The following is a 16,570-nucleotide window of genomic DNA, read 5'->3' as shown; positions in this document are numbered from 1 at the left end:
CTCAAAATTTCTATGGCATTGAAAAGGTTCAGCTACCCATCTAAAACCAAAACAAACCCTGAACCTGAAGAAATAATAAAAGCTCAGCGAAGAACTTCAAACATTTTCCATCACAGATGATAAAAATGTGCCACATTATATAAAAGTTTCAATATTTCTAAAATGAAAACGTGCCTGATTATACAAGAAAAGCAACCACATTTGCTCTATTATTTGTCTGAAATTACAACCACCACCATGCTTAATGTGATGGGATGAATAAAAATTTCTAGCTTAGAGTAGAGCTGCAAATTGACAAATTGTTGAAGCAAATATCATCATCACCATCATCTAAACATACATGTATTCACCACCTCGAACGGCATTTGCAGCCCCCTTTCTGTCTTCTTCAGCCTCCCTCTCCCTCTCCTTCCAGCTTTCATACGCATGATCATCAGTCTGCAACTCATGCCGGCATATCGGACACGAATTGTGCTCGTCCTGCCGCAACAAAAACAACCCAACAACCACGTCGGATGGTTACTTCAAATTTGGAATTCAATGCAAGCAAATGAGACATGTTTAAAGAACAAAAATTTCGAAATTTACCAGCCATGGCTTTAGGCATGGAGGGTGAAATGTGTGCTTGCAAGGCAACTCCTGCATCTTGTCATTCACAACCAAGTTCTCTTTACAAATGGCGCACTCGGCCTCCTCTCCGAGCTTCTTCAGCACCTCCTCTGTGATCGTAATCACCAGAAGATTCGCCACCACCCGTTTGCTCGCAGGGGGGACCCTCGGGGCCCCCCTCACATCATCCATTATCCCCGGCGGAAAAACGCTGTCGAGGTTGTCGATGAGGGACTGAAGCAAATTCACCGCGCTTTCCGAGTTGTTGCTGTCGTCGTTTCCGGATTCCGGCAGACCCGGCACGGAAGACGACCCCGCCGCCAAGGCGGCAGTCATGAGATTCGACTGCACCAGCCACTGCGGCTGTGGCGGCTCCCGATCCACCGTCAGATGCCCCTCAAACAAATACCCTAAATAACAAAATCAAAAATCAAAATCGAATCAAACAAAATAAAATGAAAAAGGGTTTCTGCAAAAGATCTCTAAGACCTTGATTTGGAGAAGACGAGGGCTGTGGAGGGTCGTTTTCCTGATGAACGACCTGCTGGGCCTCGGAGATGCAGGAGAGCAAGTGGGCCTTCTCGGCCGGGTCAGAAACGAGGGATTGGGCGAGCCGGAATAGGGCGAGTCCGGCGGCCCAGAAACCCGGCGAGGTGTACCTGGTCTTCAAGACAGTGGCGACTCGGCAAACGACGCCGTAATACAATTTCCGAAGGGAAGGGGAAGCGGAGTCGTAGTGGTCCCGAAGCAGCGAATTGAGGGAGGCGACGGCGTCTTCGAACTTCTGCTTCTTCGATACGTCTTTGTGAAGCTCCTCCAATCGCTGCTCCAATCGCTTTTCGTCTTTAGATTTAAACTCCATTTTCGTCTTCGATTGAATTGAATCGGATCTCTCTTCTGCGCCTTCGTCCTCTTTTATTTCTCTGGTTTGGCTTGGCGAGGAGGTCACCGTTGAACGAAGGCGCGAGAAGAATCGTCTGCGCGCCGTCCCATGATTGTCTCTACCTGTCTCCAATTATCTCTCTCCACGTCACTGCATTATATTCGCTCTGTGTTTTATTTGTTAACGACAGTATTTTTGGCGTCGTTTTGTTTACCTGTTGTAATACAAGCTGATAAGGTTTTGGCCCCGTTAACGTGTAATTAATTATGTAGGATTTTGCTAAGTTTAGTCACGTAAATGTTGGTGATTTCTGTCCATTGATTAAATGTGGGACTCGGATCTGATTTATGGTAAAAAAAATCGTGCAGGTGACTAATCGTAACACACCTCTATCGCACAAGAGAGTGTTTGTTTATGTTTATGAAGAAGAGAGAAAATTCACTAGAACATGAAGAGATACAAAGCCAATAAATGTAAGTCTTCTATTCAAGTGTGCTACAAGTAGCCATCAATCTAAAACACTTCTCATTGTATAATAAAATCATGCCAATTTCCATTTGGCTAAATTGCCTACACAACGCATACAGAACAATGGAATGTAAGACAAATGCTAAAAGAATAAGAAGAAAATAAAAAGAAAAGAAAAAATCCAAAGGCAGGCATGAAGTCGAAATCATACAGAAGCCTCAATCCTTGGCTCAAATGAGAAGGCAGACATGAACTTTATGGCTTCACCATCCATAAAACATTTGGGCAATTCAACCCATTCATTGGCAGCCAAGTCACACAGAACACAGCTAGAAATCTCAGCAGAGCTTAAGCAGATCAGTATCTGGTCACCAGCCCCAACACAGTTTATATCCACATTCTTGCCATACCACTCATGGGACATTGCTGGAGGCATTGCTGCAATTTGGTGCCAAGATCGAACATCCTCATCGTAACACCACACCCTGAGGCTAGCGCTTTCGAAGAATTCTGACAGCAGAATCACTAACATCCTGCCTCCACACTCCACTAAATCAATGGAGTACTCGAAGAAGACGGGCAAAAGCCTGGGGTACTCAGAGAAGCACTTGGTGGCCAGATTGCAAGCCACAACTGACCCTGATGAGCTTAGGAAATGGACTATCTCCTCGCCATCTTTACTAGTAGTGATCACTGATGAGTATTGCTTAGATGGGCTTCGTTGCATGTTGGTTGCCACTACATTCCCAGCCTTGCTAAGGAAGTAAACAGCAGCATTGTCCTCACTTGATTCAGATTCTGCAGAATCATCATCAAACTTCTTACACAAGGCGGTCTCTTCTTCCCAGGAACCGGTGTCTGAGTTATACACTCTGAATGACAGCTTTGGAAGTTCACCAAAGACAACAACAAGCTTGTAAGAGGACTGCTCATACTTGGGACATGAATGCATCACAATGGCATGGAAGGTGAGATTTTGTAGTGATGGATCCAGCGGAGGGTGTTCGTTGCAAGACCCTGTCACAGGGTTGCACACAATGAAGTTGCCATTTGAATTTCGGAAACAGATCAAGCCACCAGAGGCTGAAACAGGCATGGAATTGCAGTTGGAGTTTTTCTGGAGGAGAGGTGGATGATTAAGTTTTTTCCAGCTTCTTTCAGTGGAGTCAAAGACTATTGATCGATTGAGAAGGGGATCGACCATGAAAAACCATGGATCCCGTGAAGGAATCTGAGAGCAGGCAAGCTTGAAACTAGGAGAAGATGCAACCGATTTCCATCTTTTGCACACCGAAGTAAGGCGGAAGAATGCAGAGGTTGGTAGCCTTGAGAGGACCCTTTCCAGGAGGTCTTCATTAAGCTCATCCATATAAAAGGTGCTTGAAATGCAATTATCTTCTTCTTGGGATTTTCTCTTCCGAGTCATCACAGAAGCCGGGCAATTTTGGTCCTCCATCGTCTAGAAATTAGGGAGAAGAACACAACTGCAAAAGATAAGGGATGATTGTGTTACTTGGGAAATTTATATCTGTGCTCATCCTATAGAACCAGAGAAACAAAAGTAATGGGCTCATATCAAGTGCATACAGAATGTAATATGAAATGGGAATCTAGCACCCCCTATCCTTGCGTTCCTATTTCCTATCTGCTATTTAGAATATTGATAAAACCTTTTGTAGGGCAAAGGAGGACGCTGAAAAGCAACGTAATCTAGTAAATAAAGATTCCAACTTCAAAGAAAAATCAATCTGCGGAGAGGGTAGTCATCATAATGTAGTCAAAAACAGTGAGAAGCAAGCAATAAGAAATGGGGATGAATTGAAATTGCTGAAGCAAATAGGGATTGAAAACACCCATGAGAAAATGCATATCTGGGTAGTCAAAAATACCAGACTTGAGTAATGTAAAACTTGTTAAGACAGAAATCAGACCAATGAGGATGACCTAAAGTTAAAGGAACAGCTAGTGAAGTTAAAATTTTCAGAGCCAGAAGATGAAATTGGAGAGAGAGTTGGTGTGTATGTCCACAAGTAAGTAACAGATCTCGACACAGAACAAGGGTTAGAGTAAACGGAAACAAAATTGTTCCACAGACTAAAACACAATTATTCAAGAAAATTGAGTGAAACAAGACAAACACCAAATGAAGAAGAAGAAGACAAAAGGAGAAGATGAACAGAGAAAGATAATGTACCTGCTTCTTCTCCAGTGCTTGTGCTCCGTGAGTCTGAATGGAAGACAGTGAGAGTGATGAGTAGCTGAGGCAGTGAGTGAGGTTGGTGGGTCTTCGGCCTTCTCTTTAAATTGGGTTTTGAGAAAAAAAGACAGAAGAAAAAAAAAGTGAGAAAGCGAGCCAAGGAGGAAGGAAGGTGTGAAGCTTCCTGGGAAGCTTTTTTGTAAGGGGGTTGACACTTTGTTAGATACCACACACACACACACACACAATAACACTCAAACACACGAGGGGTTGGTTTTTCTTTTCATCCCATATTTATAAAACAAAGAGTATATTGCTTTTCTATACAGGCATTGCTACAAAATACAGAGTGTGAAAGTAAGTAGGGTGAGTGGTTGACTCTGCTCTCTCTGTCTCTCTCTCTCTCTCAGCTCTGGCCTCGGATACCAAAGCCCCAAACAAAACCTGTTGCACTTGAACACATTTAGTTTGGTATCTCCACTTTAAATAAGTCGTCTTTCTTTTTCAATTTTCTAACACAAAAGAAAGGGGAGAGAGAGAGAGCGAGCATCCAAGCACGGCTGGTTGGTTGCAAAGAAAGACAATATGGCATGGATTTTGGATTAGAAAAATACAAAAATGTGACATTGTCAAAGGCTCCAAAGGGTTAAAGGGTTTGTCTTTGTCATGTTTCAGATGCGTGGTTTTGGGTTTCTTGCTGCAGCTGACCTTTGCAGAGTTTTGCAAAGCAAAAAAAAAAAAAAAGCAAAACTTGTGCCTCGTTAAGGAATCTGTGGCTGGTCTGCAGCTCCCACTCGTGAAGATATATACTTTGTCTACTTCAAAGTCAATGCCCAGACCAGATTCTTCGAGTCCCAGAACCAAACAATTTTCAAACAAGAATACAAGGAATAAAAGACAAAGCGAGAAAGCCGCTGATTACGTTCTATTTTATATTTTCTTTTGTTTATATATTTGCTTTTTCTCCTGTTCTCTCTCTCTCTCTCTCTCTCTCTCTCAAATTCTTCGATGTCCAAGGCCTTCAAGGCCGGCCCTCAACGCAGAGATCTCGATGTCATCACTTCACCAAGCTCGGGTCTCCAAGTAGGCTTCTTTTTCCCCATCTGCCAAAATGGATTATAAAATTGAAGTTTGATGAAGTTGTTTAATTAATTAATTAATATTCTAAAGAAAAGAAACGAAATTTACTTCTTTGTTTCCTGCCACTGATCAACCCAAATTTAATCAACGAAATTTGACTTAAAAAGCAATGTGCTAATTCAAATTTACAAGAAGACAGCATATGAAAAGCTTCATGTTCTGTTGGGCAAGGAAGAAAAAGAAACACTTCATATTTCCAATGAAGATAACATTAATTCAAAGTACAGATACAAAGAATTCCTCTTCCAACTCATTATGACCAGATTACATTCAGTCACCTTACCAGTGACTCTCCCAACTAAAGTGTTATGCAGAATCTGAGATTTCTGTAAATAATGAAAACCCCAGGCAAAATTCCCAGCTCAATCTTTTCCTTTTGGTGATGAGGGGATCATTAAAAATTATGGACAAAATAATAATGTGTTACGAAGTCCACCTTGATTATTTAACCTTTGTCTACTTTTTCTACTCTACAGACTCCATTCCCATTCAGGAAACCAGAATGTGCAACTGGAGAAGTGATTCCATCTGCACACGTTGGCCCATTGCTCCTGCAAATTCCAATGTCCTCTGCAACCAATGAACCTGACTTGCAATTATCGATATCCATGTCTTCTGAATTGCCATTTACATATTCACCACCTGAAGAAGAGAGATCCTTCTCACAGCGTGTTGATACATCATCCAAAACAGGCCGACATGACTCACCATTAGGTATAGCTATAACAACTGGATCTCCTCTTACTGTATCTAAATCCAATTTACCAGCAGGGACCTTCTCGCAACTAGAAATCTCCCTCTCCCTTGAAACAGATGGACTCGACAGGGAACTAAGCGTATTATTTTGAAATATGCAAACCTCTTTTGGAACAGATGATGGTGATTTAAGGCTAAGATCCGCATTATCAGAACGTTCTCTTACTGCTTCAGGGATGATTACAGCACTTGAGTCTACACAGCTGGAAATCTGCGGAGGCAGACTAGTGTCGGATGGTACAGACCCAGAATGGCATGTAGAATCTGCAGACTCAACAGTGGAACATTCAACTTGTTCTTTACGGCATGGCTGTACTTCAACATCGATCATTTCCTCTGTTTTCCTTGGAGGTTCAAGGGTTAGACAAGATGCTCGTGGCTGAACCCTGCACAACAACAGGCAACCAGAATCATTTAGAGCATCCAACCTAGTGTTTTTCACACCAAAAAAAAAAATGTACGTCAGTTTGAAACTACGGTCCACAGTCACACACATTGCATTCGATAAAGATACTACATAGAATTTTAATTTAGTAACTCGAGAATAACATGTAAAAGTACACACTAATATACACACCTGCTGTATAATAGCATATATGCCCCCTGGGAAAGCACCTCTTCCAAATTTACAGTCGCAACCTGTGAGAAGTAGCAAGACAAGTCAGAAGAAATGGCTGCTTGGGTAACTTATTTATATTAAATAAAAGTCGCATGCCCATGTGTATTTTCTGCAATAGGGAAGGCCATAAGTATGTCCTCAAAACCAGCACATCATCAAGCCAGTAGATAAAAAAACAAACCAAATCAACAACTCCTGCTCCAGGAAGCCTTTGTAATTACCACCATCAGACTAATTTTTCATCAAGACCAATTTCCAGATTGCAGTATCCATGGAAACTATTAACAGAGGTCAACAGGTATCCACAGATCACAAGTATCTTTGCTACTGATATCCAATTAGGAACATTGGTGTATCCAGTAGAACAATTAAAAAAGAGAGTGGGTCAGGAAATATCTACGAGAGAGAGAGAGAGAGATCTCACCTTACAGTCATCAATTCTATACCAGTTTCCACCGAAGTCCTTGGTGTAACAGATGTAGTGTCCAAAAAATGAAGCATTTAGCATATCCACATGTACAACAACAGCATAAAGCTTGTAGATATTTGCACCATCTCCCGTTTCACTCATGTAGGGGTTCAAATCTAAAGTTTCAGGAAATGTTACTCTCTTGTTAATTTTCCCAAACCGGCCACTCTGAAATTTTGTCAACATAACAATTTCAGGAATCAACAGAATATCAATCAATCACTCAAGAATTTGATCAACACATTTTATAAATCGTATAAATAAGCCTAAAAGCATCAACCAAATTCATTTTAGAGCACCAACTCAAGATGATGTGTTCGCAGTTATGGAAGGCAAAGTCTCCAGCATAAATACGAATCTTTAAATAACACAAGGAGTTTCTACACAGTTTGTGCAACAAACATTCCCATCTGACAGAAAGGGTTATTATAAACCTAAATTGACCATCTAACCAGCAACTACAAATCCCAAGTTCATCTATAAAGTATAGAATCAAACAAAAATGCTGTTGACTATTGATTTATTAAAGTACTACTAAGTAAGACTTGGTAGGGGCTACAAAAGAACTCATGGTTCTGGACCCAAATCTAATGGTATTAACACATTGTATTTCCAACTGAAATCTAAAAGTGTGTAAATAAAATGCTTTCATTTTGGTGGATAGAATCATTCATGATACAGGTTTTTAATTTATTCCAAGTTATTTGAGAAAGATCTACTTTAATTGTAACATGAGTTCAATCAATTAACCAAGAAACATGTACAAGAAGAGTATAGCTGATACCTGAAATCTTTTCAAGGCAATTGTGAGAATGTTTGGAGCGCGCTTAACAGTAAGGCGCTTGCAAGCCTTGACATAGTCATTGCACCTGTTAACAGTTACAATATATCATATCTCATAGGAGACCATACAATAGACAAGAAAATGTACAACCTACGACTGGAAAAGGAAATAATAAATAACGAATCGCATTGACAGAGAAAAGGCAGAGACATACCCATCACATTTATACTTATTTTCTCCATCAAGACACTCCTTGATGGTGAATTGGTCTAGACATTCCTCCAATGATGAAGCATCCCCATGAATTTCGACAGTTAAATCCATCATATTATCATACCGATTTGATATATTCTTGCATTTTGTACAAATCACCTGGAAAATATTCCAAAAGAAGAAATACATTAGAAGGGAACTGATAGATGACCAAAAAAATGGCATTAAACATTCTCTAATAAAACATACATACAAATTAACAGGCTCAATCGTTCAATGAAATAAATAATAACTTAAACGAAAACCACTATTTAAAAGTCCCAAAAGTAATGCCAAATTCCAAAACACATCTTCACACTTGACCATAAGATGCATAACCTGAGATTGTAGCAGGCCACCAAATATATGTTGAATAATGGTTGTCTCTTGAGTGCTAGGATGTACAGCTTTCTCTCCACCAAACTCACTAAGGCAGACTGACTGCATTGTATCAATGGCAAACCTACAAAACAATACAGTGAATTTCAATACAACTCAACAACCATTATATACCAGAAGAATTCCGGAAGACTTTTAACAATGTATTCAATGTAACATCTATCAAAATAGATAAAGAAACTAGATAAAGTGCAAGTAAAGAAACCTCATGAGTTCATGTGCATCCTCCTGCCTCCCGTGGACAAGATTACCACCAATATTTGGTAATCTAGAGATAATGTTGGTTGGTGAAAAGGCCTGGGAACTTTGGCTTGCTCTTTCAAGATGGGTTTGAAATTCACAAAGAAAGCACCAATCTTCATATATGCCTGAAAAGCAAGAAAGGAATAATTGTTGAATGAGTGAGGAATTGTTTAAGCACCTATAACATAAAAAATAGCACTGAATTGTTTTAGGACTGCACATTCTCTCCGATGGCCCTTCACTAACAAGTAGGCAACAAGCGGTCGAGTGGACGAAAGACACTGTAGAACCACGTTGGCAAAGCAACTGCAAATAAGAGGGAAATTAGCAACATAAACAAATTTGAAGGTAGAAAAAGTATGATGCGAGTGTCAGTGTGGGTGCATGAGTGTGTGCGGGCAACAGGCATGTGAATATCTGTAGTTTAAAATGAATACATTGGTATTATAATGAATAGTGAATATGGTAAACAAAAACCTGTTTCCGCAATTTAAGAGTCCACAAGGAGGAAATCTGAGCTTGTCCCAATTGAAAAGTTGAACAAATTCATCATAGGGAAAAAGAATCTGCAAAGTATTAAGTGTTGGTTAAAGCATCTAAGGGTCAGATAAGAATTGCAAAAAATATGTGCACAACATTCTCATGAAAAAATAACTGAAAATTCACCTCTTTCGGCTTCTTGATATGCTTAGAAATTCCACGAACGGGAACAAGTGCGAGTCCGGAGAAAGTTTTACCCCCACCGCCTGAAGTTTTAAATCTAGAATTACTCAACGTGTTTTTGCATTCTGTCTTATGCCCTGATTTCCAATGTTTTTCTTGGCACTTTTGCGAGCTGCAAAATTAAAAGAGGGATCAATATTTGGAAGGGGAAAGTTACATGTACATACAATAGAGACAACAAACCATCGGCTTGAAGCACCCCTAAGAAACTTAAGAACTTCAGTTAAACAATAACTCTGCCCTCTCTATTTGCTGCGACAGGGCATGATCAACAGAAAATAACCAACTGTATCAAATACATTTAGCAACGTAAAATTTCATTGAAAAACAGATCTTTACAATAATCCATCACAACAGTAACAATTACGCAACTAAAATTACCATAATAACACACAAAAATAAATAAGCATACCCAACAAAGCCACACTGTGAGCTAATCAAACTAGCAAGACGCAATTTTTACATCCCATGTTTAGCAAAACAGCACAGAAATTTAAAAAATAATATATCCAATTAAGAATACCAGTATCTAACGGCTTTGCAGCGAGAGCACTTCTTGGGACCCGAATTGCCACACACGGCACAAACCGGATCCTCCATTAGAGCGCCCGGCATTTGGGTCCGATCACTGTGGTCTCCTCCTTCGAAGTTGGCGTCGACCTCAAAGTACTTCGAGGCCGTGTTCTTCACAAAGTGTAGCAATCCAAACGCTATTATAAACGCAGTAAATATGAATTGAAGGAACCAATTCAGATCCAAGCTCACTCCCGCGACATGCATCTACGCCTCTCCAGCTTCGATCTTTAACTCCTCCCCAATCGCAATCCTTCTCATCGATAATTTACAGTAATCACCACAATTCAAAGCTCAATTTAGGGTTTTTCTAGCTCTTTCTCACTCGCCCACTAGGAAATTAGGGTTCTTTTTTCTGAAGCAACCCAGAGAGAGAGCGAAAGAGCGAAATCAGATTAGGGTTAGGGTTTCAATCAATAATTTGGTAAGTGTAACAAGACAAAGGAAGCTTCTTTATTTTATACATGGCGACCTCTGCTTCTCTTCCCTTGTATGTTTCTTGTTCTAGCTTTTTGGTTACGTTAACAATAATTTTGAGAAGAAAAATAAAAATTCAAAAGAAAACCCAAAAACAAAAATAAAAACTTTATGCATTTTCCGATCTCTTTCCCTCTTTTTCTCTCTTTCTTTCTCTCTCCTGTTGATTCCCAACGTTGGCTTCTTGGGTGTTCTCTCTAGAAGAGACGAAAGAGACAGTGAGGTTTGAGCTTTTTTTATTTAAAAAAAAAAAAAGGGCAGCTTGGGTTTTTCTTTTTTCTTTCATGGAAAATAAATAAATAACTGGGATTTTAATGTGATCATGTTCGAGTGATCCAGTCACGTGCTGTGACAGAAATGGAAATCACAGCCAATCGAGGGACAATGCCTCCTCCATTGCTTGATTACTTGTCGTGGTCTTCGGCCTTGCACATTGGGTGTGGGGCGCACCTGGAAGTCTGATTTTTGATTGGGGAATCTTTGGGGGAACTTGCCGTTTCAAGGCTTATATGTCTCCATTGTTTTTCTTTGCAGCTTTTTACTAATTTAGGAAAAGCAAAAGTTGGTTTGAGGTTTGAAGCTGTGAAATATGTGAAATATGATGACCAAATATATACATATATATATTTTAAGCCTTCAATTCCAAAATAATTTATAAGGTTTTAGGTTGAAAAGAAAAATGTGAAGTGGGTGGAAAAAAGTTTTATTAATTTATACACCAGAAAAAACAAATCTCATTAACTAGGCACATAAAAAATGCGGCCAATATAATGGCACATGTTAAAACATTCACACTTGTCCAACATGAAACCTACCCACCTCATCAGCATGACAATGCAAATCCTATAGTGGAAGTTATGGAACAATCAAATTATCTCTTTTTTTAATACAGGTCATAGTGTCAATTAATAGAGGGGAATTTCTCACACACACGTTACTATGGTGGTGCGACGGAGTTCGAACTTGAAATTATTAATTTGCAAATTAATGCCTTTTTTTATTGGACTATATCTCGTCGGCAAGTAAATTACTCTTAAATAGAAACAATTTTTGCACACATTTTATGAAAATTTTGGCATCTTAAAAAGGGCCAATTCCAAATGCATGTGGGGTGCGTTGGTTTTATCTCATATCTCTTACATTTGTTGGATAAATTTTTATATGTTCCGGGTACATCACGTGATTGGTGTACCATCCAATAAACATGGACATGTGAAATTATTGTCTAACTTATCTGCATTTCTTTTTATAACATGTATGGCTGCATTGCAAATATTCTATATGTCTTCCGTCTATTGGATTGAGACACCACCACGTGGTGTAACTAAACACCCAAACATTACTCCATTTGTTGCCCTTTAGCATTGGAGTTGTTTTATTGGGACTCTTTCCTGATTGCTTGAATTGAATGTTTTTTAAGTGCTAAAATGAGCCCATTTTAGTAGATGCAATGTAAGACTCTGTCCAAGAATTTTGGGCCACCCTAATATTTTACTGCTTCATCAGCCATAAAATAAGAAAGCTGTAGGCCTTTTGGGTTTTATTCTGTTGGGCTTGGGCAAGATCAACTAAAGGTACTGTCCTTAAAAATTGTACACCAAATATTAGGCCCAATGGCAGGTAACCTTAAGATGAGAAATAGACCATGACTTGAAGGCCTCAAACTTAAATATACATATTTTTGAAAAAGTCCTAAGAAATTCCTAAGAAAACCAAACTAAAAAGAGAAGGAAAAGTGGATTAATTTATATATATATATATATATATATTTTGGAATAATAACATGAGTGATTAAATTGTTAAGAATTAAAGTTGTTTATTTAAAACATTCTTTTTGCGTATATATAGCATTGTTTGTTTCTTTTGCTTATATATAATGGCACTCTTTTTTGGGAGATTCACTATTCATCACTATGAGGAGACCCAAATGAAAATAATCATAATTCATAAAAAAATCATATATGAAATGGATTTTAAAACACACCCAAAACTCATTTACAACGTAACAAAGAGGCTTTCAACTTCTTATAAATTACAAAACTGTCATTGATTTTTTAAAACCATCCCAACTCCAAAACCTCATTAAAAAAAAAATTCTAAAATGCTCAATAGGGCATCAAAGTAATTTAATAATCAAAATTAAATTCAATAGGGCTAGCTATTCTTTTTTAGGTTTTTCTTTTGGTTTGTTTATAGAAATTAAATGGCGTAGGGTTTATCTATATCATTAGTGCTAAGGAGGGGTATATAACTAAATATCTCCCATTTTCATTGATAGTGCTCCATTATAAGAAACCAAGATCCCCGGACACTAATTTTGTTTGTGGCCATAATATATATTTATATATAACATGTTCATTCGTAGTACTTTATAATTTCTCTTTGTAAAAGGCTATGAAAAAGAAAGAGACATGTATGTGTGACATCATGTCTTCTTTCCTTCTTTCTTTTTTTCCCTGATACTTTTGTTTTGTTAAACTAGTAATTAAATGTGTGTACAATAACTAAACAGCTAAGCTCAACTCAATTGGGCCAACTAATTGCATATATATATATATATACATACTAGTAGTAAAAGTATGAAATTATGACAATGACATGCATTTTATCTTCTTCTATCTTTGCCTAATATAATTTAGCTTTTTCTAATCCTAAGAAAACCCGGAGTGGTGTTGCGCACTACCACAATAAACATCTCCAATTTTGATTTTGATTTTTTTGGGTTTAGTTGTGATGTGTTTGGGAAATCCCCACCAACATCAAAAGGCCTACAAGTGCATGGACTTGATAGGAGTCCATTTTGTCAGGGAGTTGTCTGCGATGCTATGTGATGACAAATGCATGATAAATCCAAGGTTGTTAATAGGAAGGGGTAGCTCCGCAGTTTGTGGATTTGTGTTTGGTCTTGGTGTTTTCTAGGCTTCCTCCTCCTAAGGTCCCAAATCCGGGAATTGGAGATCAATTATTGATCGAGTTTGATAACGTTACTAAATAGTGATTGTTTTGTACGATTCATAGTCACTCTATCGTTTTTGTCATTTACATAAACTAAAAGAGAATAGTTTTATTTTCATATATTGATCATTAAATAGTTGAAAACGCTCAACGTCATATACAACTGATAATAGCGTCCACGCACAACTAACAATAACATAATATCTACACACAAATGACAATAACATTATCATTAAACCATAACATCGTGTATTTGTGAGATATTCTGTATATAATATAGGAGGAGAGACTTGAGAAAACGGTTTTCTTTGTTTAGATTATGATTATATATAGCATATAGGCTTCTCTCATCTTCCATCTTCTTCTTTTACATCCTTTGGCGCATGCAACTTTCAAGCATCCAACTCCACAATCGTTGACCTCCATTGAATTCGGACCCTAACTACTCTCTAAACCACAACATCAAATTATTGAGGTCCTTACTTTGGTGGGATATTTTAATATTGAAAGAACAGATAATAAAAAAAGAATAAAGAGTTAAACAAAGAAAATAAATGTCAATTTTTGCATCAGCAATGCAATAGTTTATTATAAATAATAAATAAAAAAACATTAGTCTAGTAGCAATGTATGATTCAGATATGAGAGATAATGGATCAGCTAGCTGTCTTAAAAAAGTGCACACTAAATGGGAAAGCATATGGGTCCCGCACCCAACGTGGCCAATTTGCTGGCTGCTGTTGCAACACTGTGGAGCCCCGCCCGCCACTTGATTGTTGATGCGTCTCATACAGAAAAATTTGTTTGTTTACTTGCATGGGTCCGATATTAAAAACATGCGTACACCAATCAGTGCACAATTACGAGAGTTGCTAACGTGAGTCGTTAACGCATGGTATATAGAAAGTTTTTAACCATTTCACATAATCAATTGTTAGAAATCGTCCATATACCGGTCACGAGGAAGGTGTATGGGAGGTAAAAACTTTGCTTGCAAAAGAGGAAAGATGAAAATGAAACGAGGTAGCTAGGAGTCTATGCATGCATCATGCACGATGAATCTATGCAGTAACTTAAGTTTCTTAGCAACCAAACAACATGCATGTGCAGGGAGGGAATTTGAGAGAGAGAGAGAGAGAGAGACGGACATGTAGAATAAGTTTTTCACCGACCAACCCTAAAGGAGGGACAGATGGCAGCAAAAGCTTTGGTTAACCCTGGCTTTGGCACCAAAATTTATGGTGGATTGCATGTTGGGGTTTGCGCTATGTCTAGGGCAAGCATATAAAAAAATAAATATTAATATATTTTAATTACAGCACATGTTGCGGTCAATCTTTGTGTACGCATGATAAACCCTAAATTTAAATATATATATATATATATATGTATATATATAGAAAAACCTTAACAAATGTCAAAGCTAATTAATTACGATAATCGTTCGTTAAATGGGTGGCCTAAATATTTCTTTGCAAAACCTAAATTTGTGCTCTCAGAAACCCAGTAGAAAGGGGGACTACATCACAATTGACATTTTATTTTATTTATTTTTTCCTCGTGTTAGTTAGGGAAGCTGTCTCGAGCAATCACTTATTGACATTTTTCTATGTTTTTTTACACGTAAAGGAGGGTTTTCTTTAAGGCGCAGTAAGCTAGGATAAACTCAGAATATGTATTAGCAGCCAGGTGGTCCCTTACTCAATGTTTTATTTATTATAATTCAACTCTTAAGTATATGTTGGAGAGGAAAAACAAAACGGTCATTCCACGTGTTTGCTATAAACAATACTTCGTTTTACATTACCGAAGGTCATACATTTAATATTTTACTGAAACTTGTAGCATCAGTGATATAACATTTTATCACACACCGTCCAACTTGTATTCATTAAAAATAATAATGTGAATATATAAAATGTCGATTAATCAAGGAACAAAAACCCATTAAAAATGGGGTTTGACATAAATCAAGAGACCATGGCTCGTGTTCTATCATCCATGCCACTCCCACCTAGCAATCTCTGAAAAACATGGCACAACTGCGTTAGCCTCCCTCTCGTGATTCATAAGGAATACGCTATACGAATTCCAAGGAATTTTTTTTTCCCAGTTATTAATATATAATTCAAATTATAATAAGAAAAACCACAAATATCATGTTCCTAATTTTCCAAAAATGGATTTAAAAAAAGGGATTTTGGTGTGTTGTTGAGTAATTTAGATTATCTTTTCAACCAAAGCTTATAAATTTAGAAAAGAAAATCTAATTAAATTAGGTAAAGATCAGTTTGCAAAACACTGAAATTAAAAGTGCTTAACCACAATTGGGTTGAGACCAGTTATTAAATTAATCCAAGAGCATAAAAGCTTAGCTTATAATAAATAAGAAGATTCCTCACCCCTTTCCCTCCGCTTTCCTCTGCATTGTTCAGTGTATTAAAATTATTTAATTATAATTAAGTCATAATCCACTGTGTAAAAATGTGTGTCAACTCTCAAACTCCCCCATGTAGCGCGTGATGCGCACGTGCCAACCGAGACACGTCACCTAGGAAAGGGCGGGGAATAACAAAATCTGCCACCCCATTTAAAAACTCCAAGTCCCCAAAACCTCTCTCTGTCTCTCTCTCTCTCTAGTCTCCAACTGCCACCTTTCTAGAGAGAGAAAGAAGACCAAAGAATTCTCTAGAGCTTAAGGCTTTGTGTTGCAAGTTGCAACAAACAGATGATAAAATGATTTGTGTGGTTGTTAGACTGAGGTTTTTAGCAGAAAAGGAGCTCTGAATGTAACCTCAAAAAACAAACACAGAGACACAGACAGAGAGAGAGAAAGAGAAACAAGACTAATTAAAATACAAGTTTTGTTTTGTTTTTTTTATATTCACTCCCCCATTTAATTTAAAAATTGGCCATCTTAAAAGGAGCCAATAATTCTCTAATATTTTTGACCTCCAAATGCACATGGCTTCTTGGTTCTCTCTCTCTCTCTCTCCCACATATATTTTTTGTTTTCCTTTCCC

General features: G+C 38.0%; 3 protein-coding genes across 4 annotated transcripts; all 3 read right to left on the bottom strand.

Annotated features, from left to right (window-relative positions):
• Positions 1-117: 117 nt before the first annotated feature.
• Positions 118-1,566, bottom strand: AIP2 (RING/U-box superfamily protein). Its single transcript, XM_008222384.3, has 3 exons — positions 1,099-1,566; positions 589-1,019; positions 118-480 (listed from the first exon to the last, which is right to left on the bottom strand). Exons 1-3 carry the CDS (start codon positions 1,469-1,471, stop codon positions 331-333), a joined length of 954 nt encoding a protein of 317 aa, XP_008220606.2. The 5' UTR covers positions 1,472-1,566; the 3' UTR covers positions 118-330.
• Positions 1,567-1,949: 383 nt separating this feature from the next.
• Positions 1,950-4,754, bottom strand: LOC103320673 (F-box family protein). The gene is made up of 2 exons (XM_008222385.3): positions 4,155-4,754; positions 1,950-3,444 (listed from the first exon to the last, which is right to left on the bottom strand). Exon 2 carries the CDS (start codon positions 3,414-3,416, stop codon positions 2,166-2,168), a length of 1,251 nt encoding a protein of 416 aa, XP_008220607.2. The 5' UTR covers positions 3,417-3,444; positions 4,155-4,754; the 3' UTR covers positions 1,950-2,165.
• Positions 4,755-5,488: 734 nt separating this feature from the next.
• Positions 5,489-10,832, bottom strand: UBP18 (ubiquitin-specific protease 18). Of its 2 annotated transcripts, none has more exons than XM_089045086.1 (11): positions 10,066-10,832; positions 9,486-9,654; positions 9,297-9,385; positions 9,040-9,125; positions 8,782-8,944; positions 8,517-8,640; positions 8,140-8,297; positions 7,926-8,010; positions 7,097-7,309; positions 6,631-6,692; positions 5,489-6,481 (listed from the first exon to the last, which is right to left on the bottom strand). In XM_089045086.1, exons 1-11 carry the CDS (start codon positions 10,320-10,322, stop codon positions 5,743-5,745), a joined length of 2,145 nt encoding a protein of 714 aa, XP_088901212.1. In that variant the 5' UTR covers positions 10,323-10,832; the 3' UTR covers positions 5,489-5,742. The 2 variants fall into 2 exon arrangements, with proteins under 2 accessions (XP_088901212.1, XP_008220608.1); XM_008222386.2 differs by having other exon boundaries at positions 5,489-6,439; positions 10,066-10,830.
• Positions 10,833-16,570: the final 5,738 nt, after the last annotated feature.

The sequence above is a fragment of the Prunus mume genome, linkage group LG2 (assembly GCF_029339155.1).
Source record: "Prunus mume cultivar Tortuosa linkage group LG2, ASM2933915v1, whole genome shotgun sequence".
Classification (NCBI taxonomy): Eukaryota; Viridiplantae; Streptophyta; class Magnoliopsida; order Rosales; family Rosaceae; genus Prunus; species Prunus mume.
This window is presented reverse-complemented; position numbering and strand designations above follow the sequence as displayed.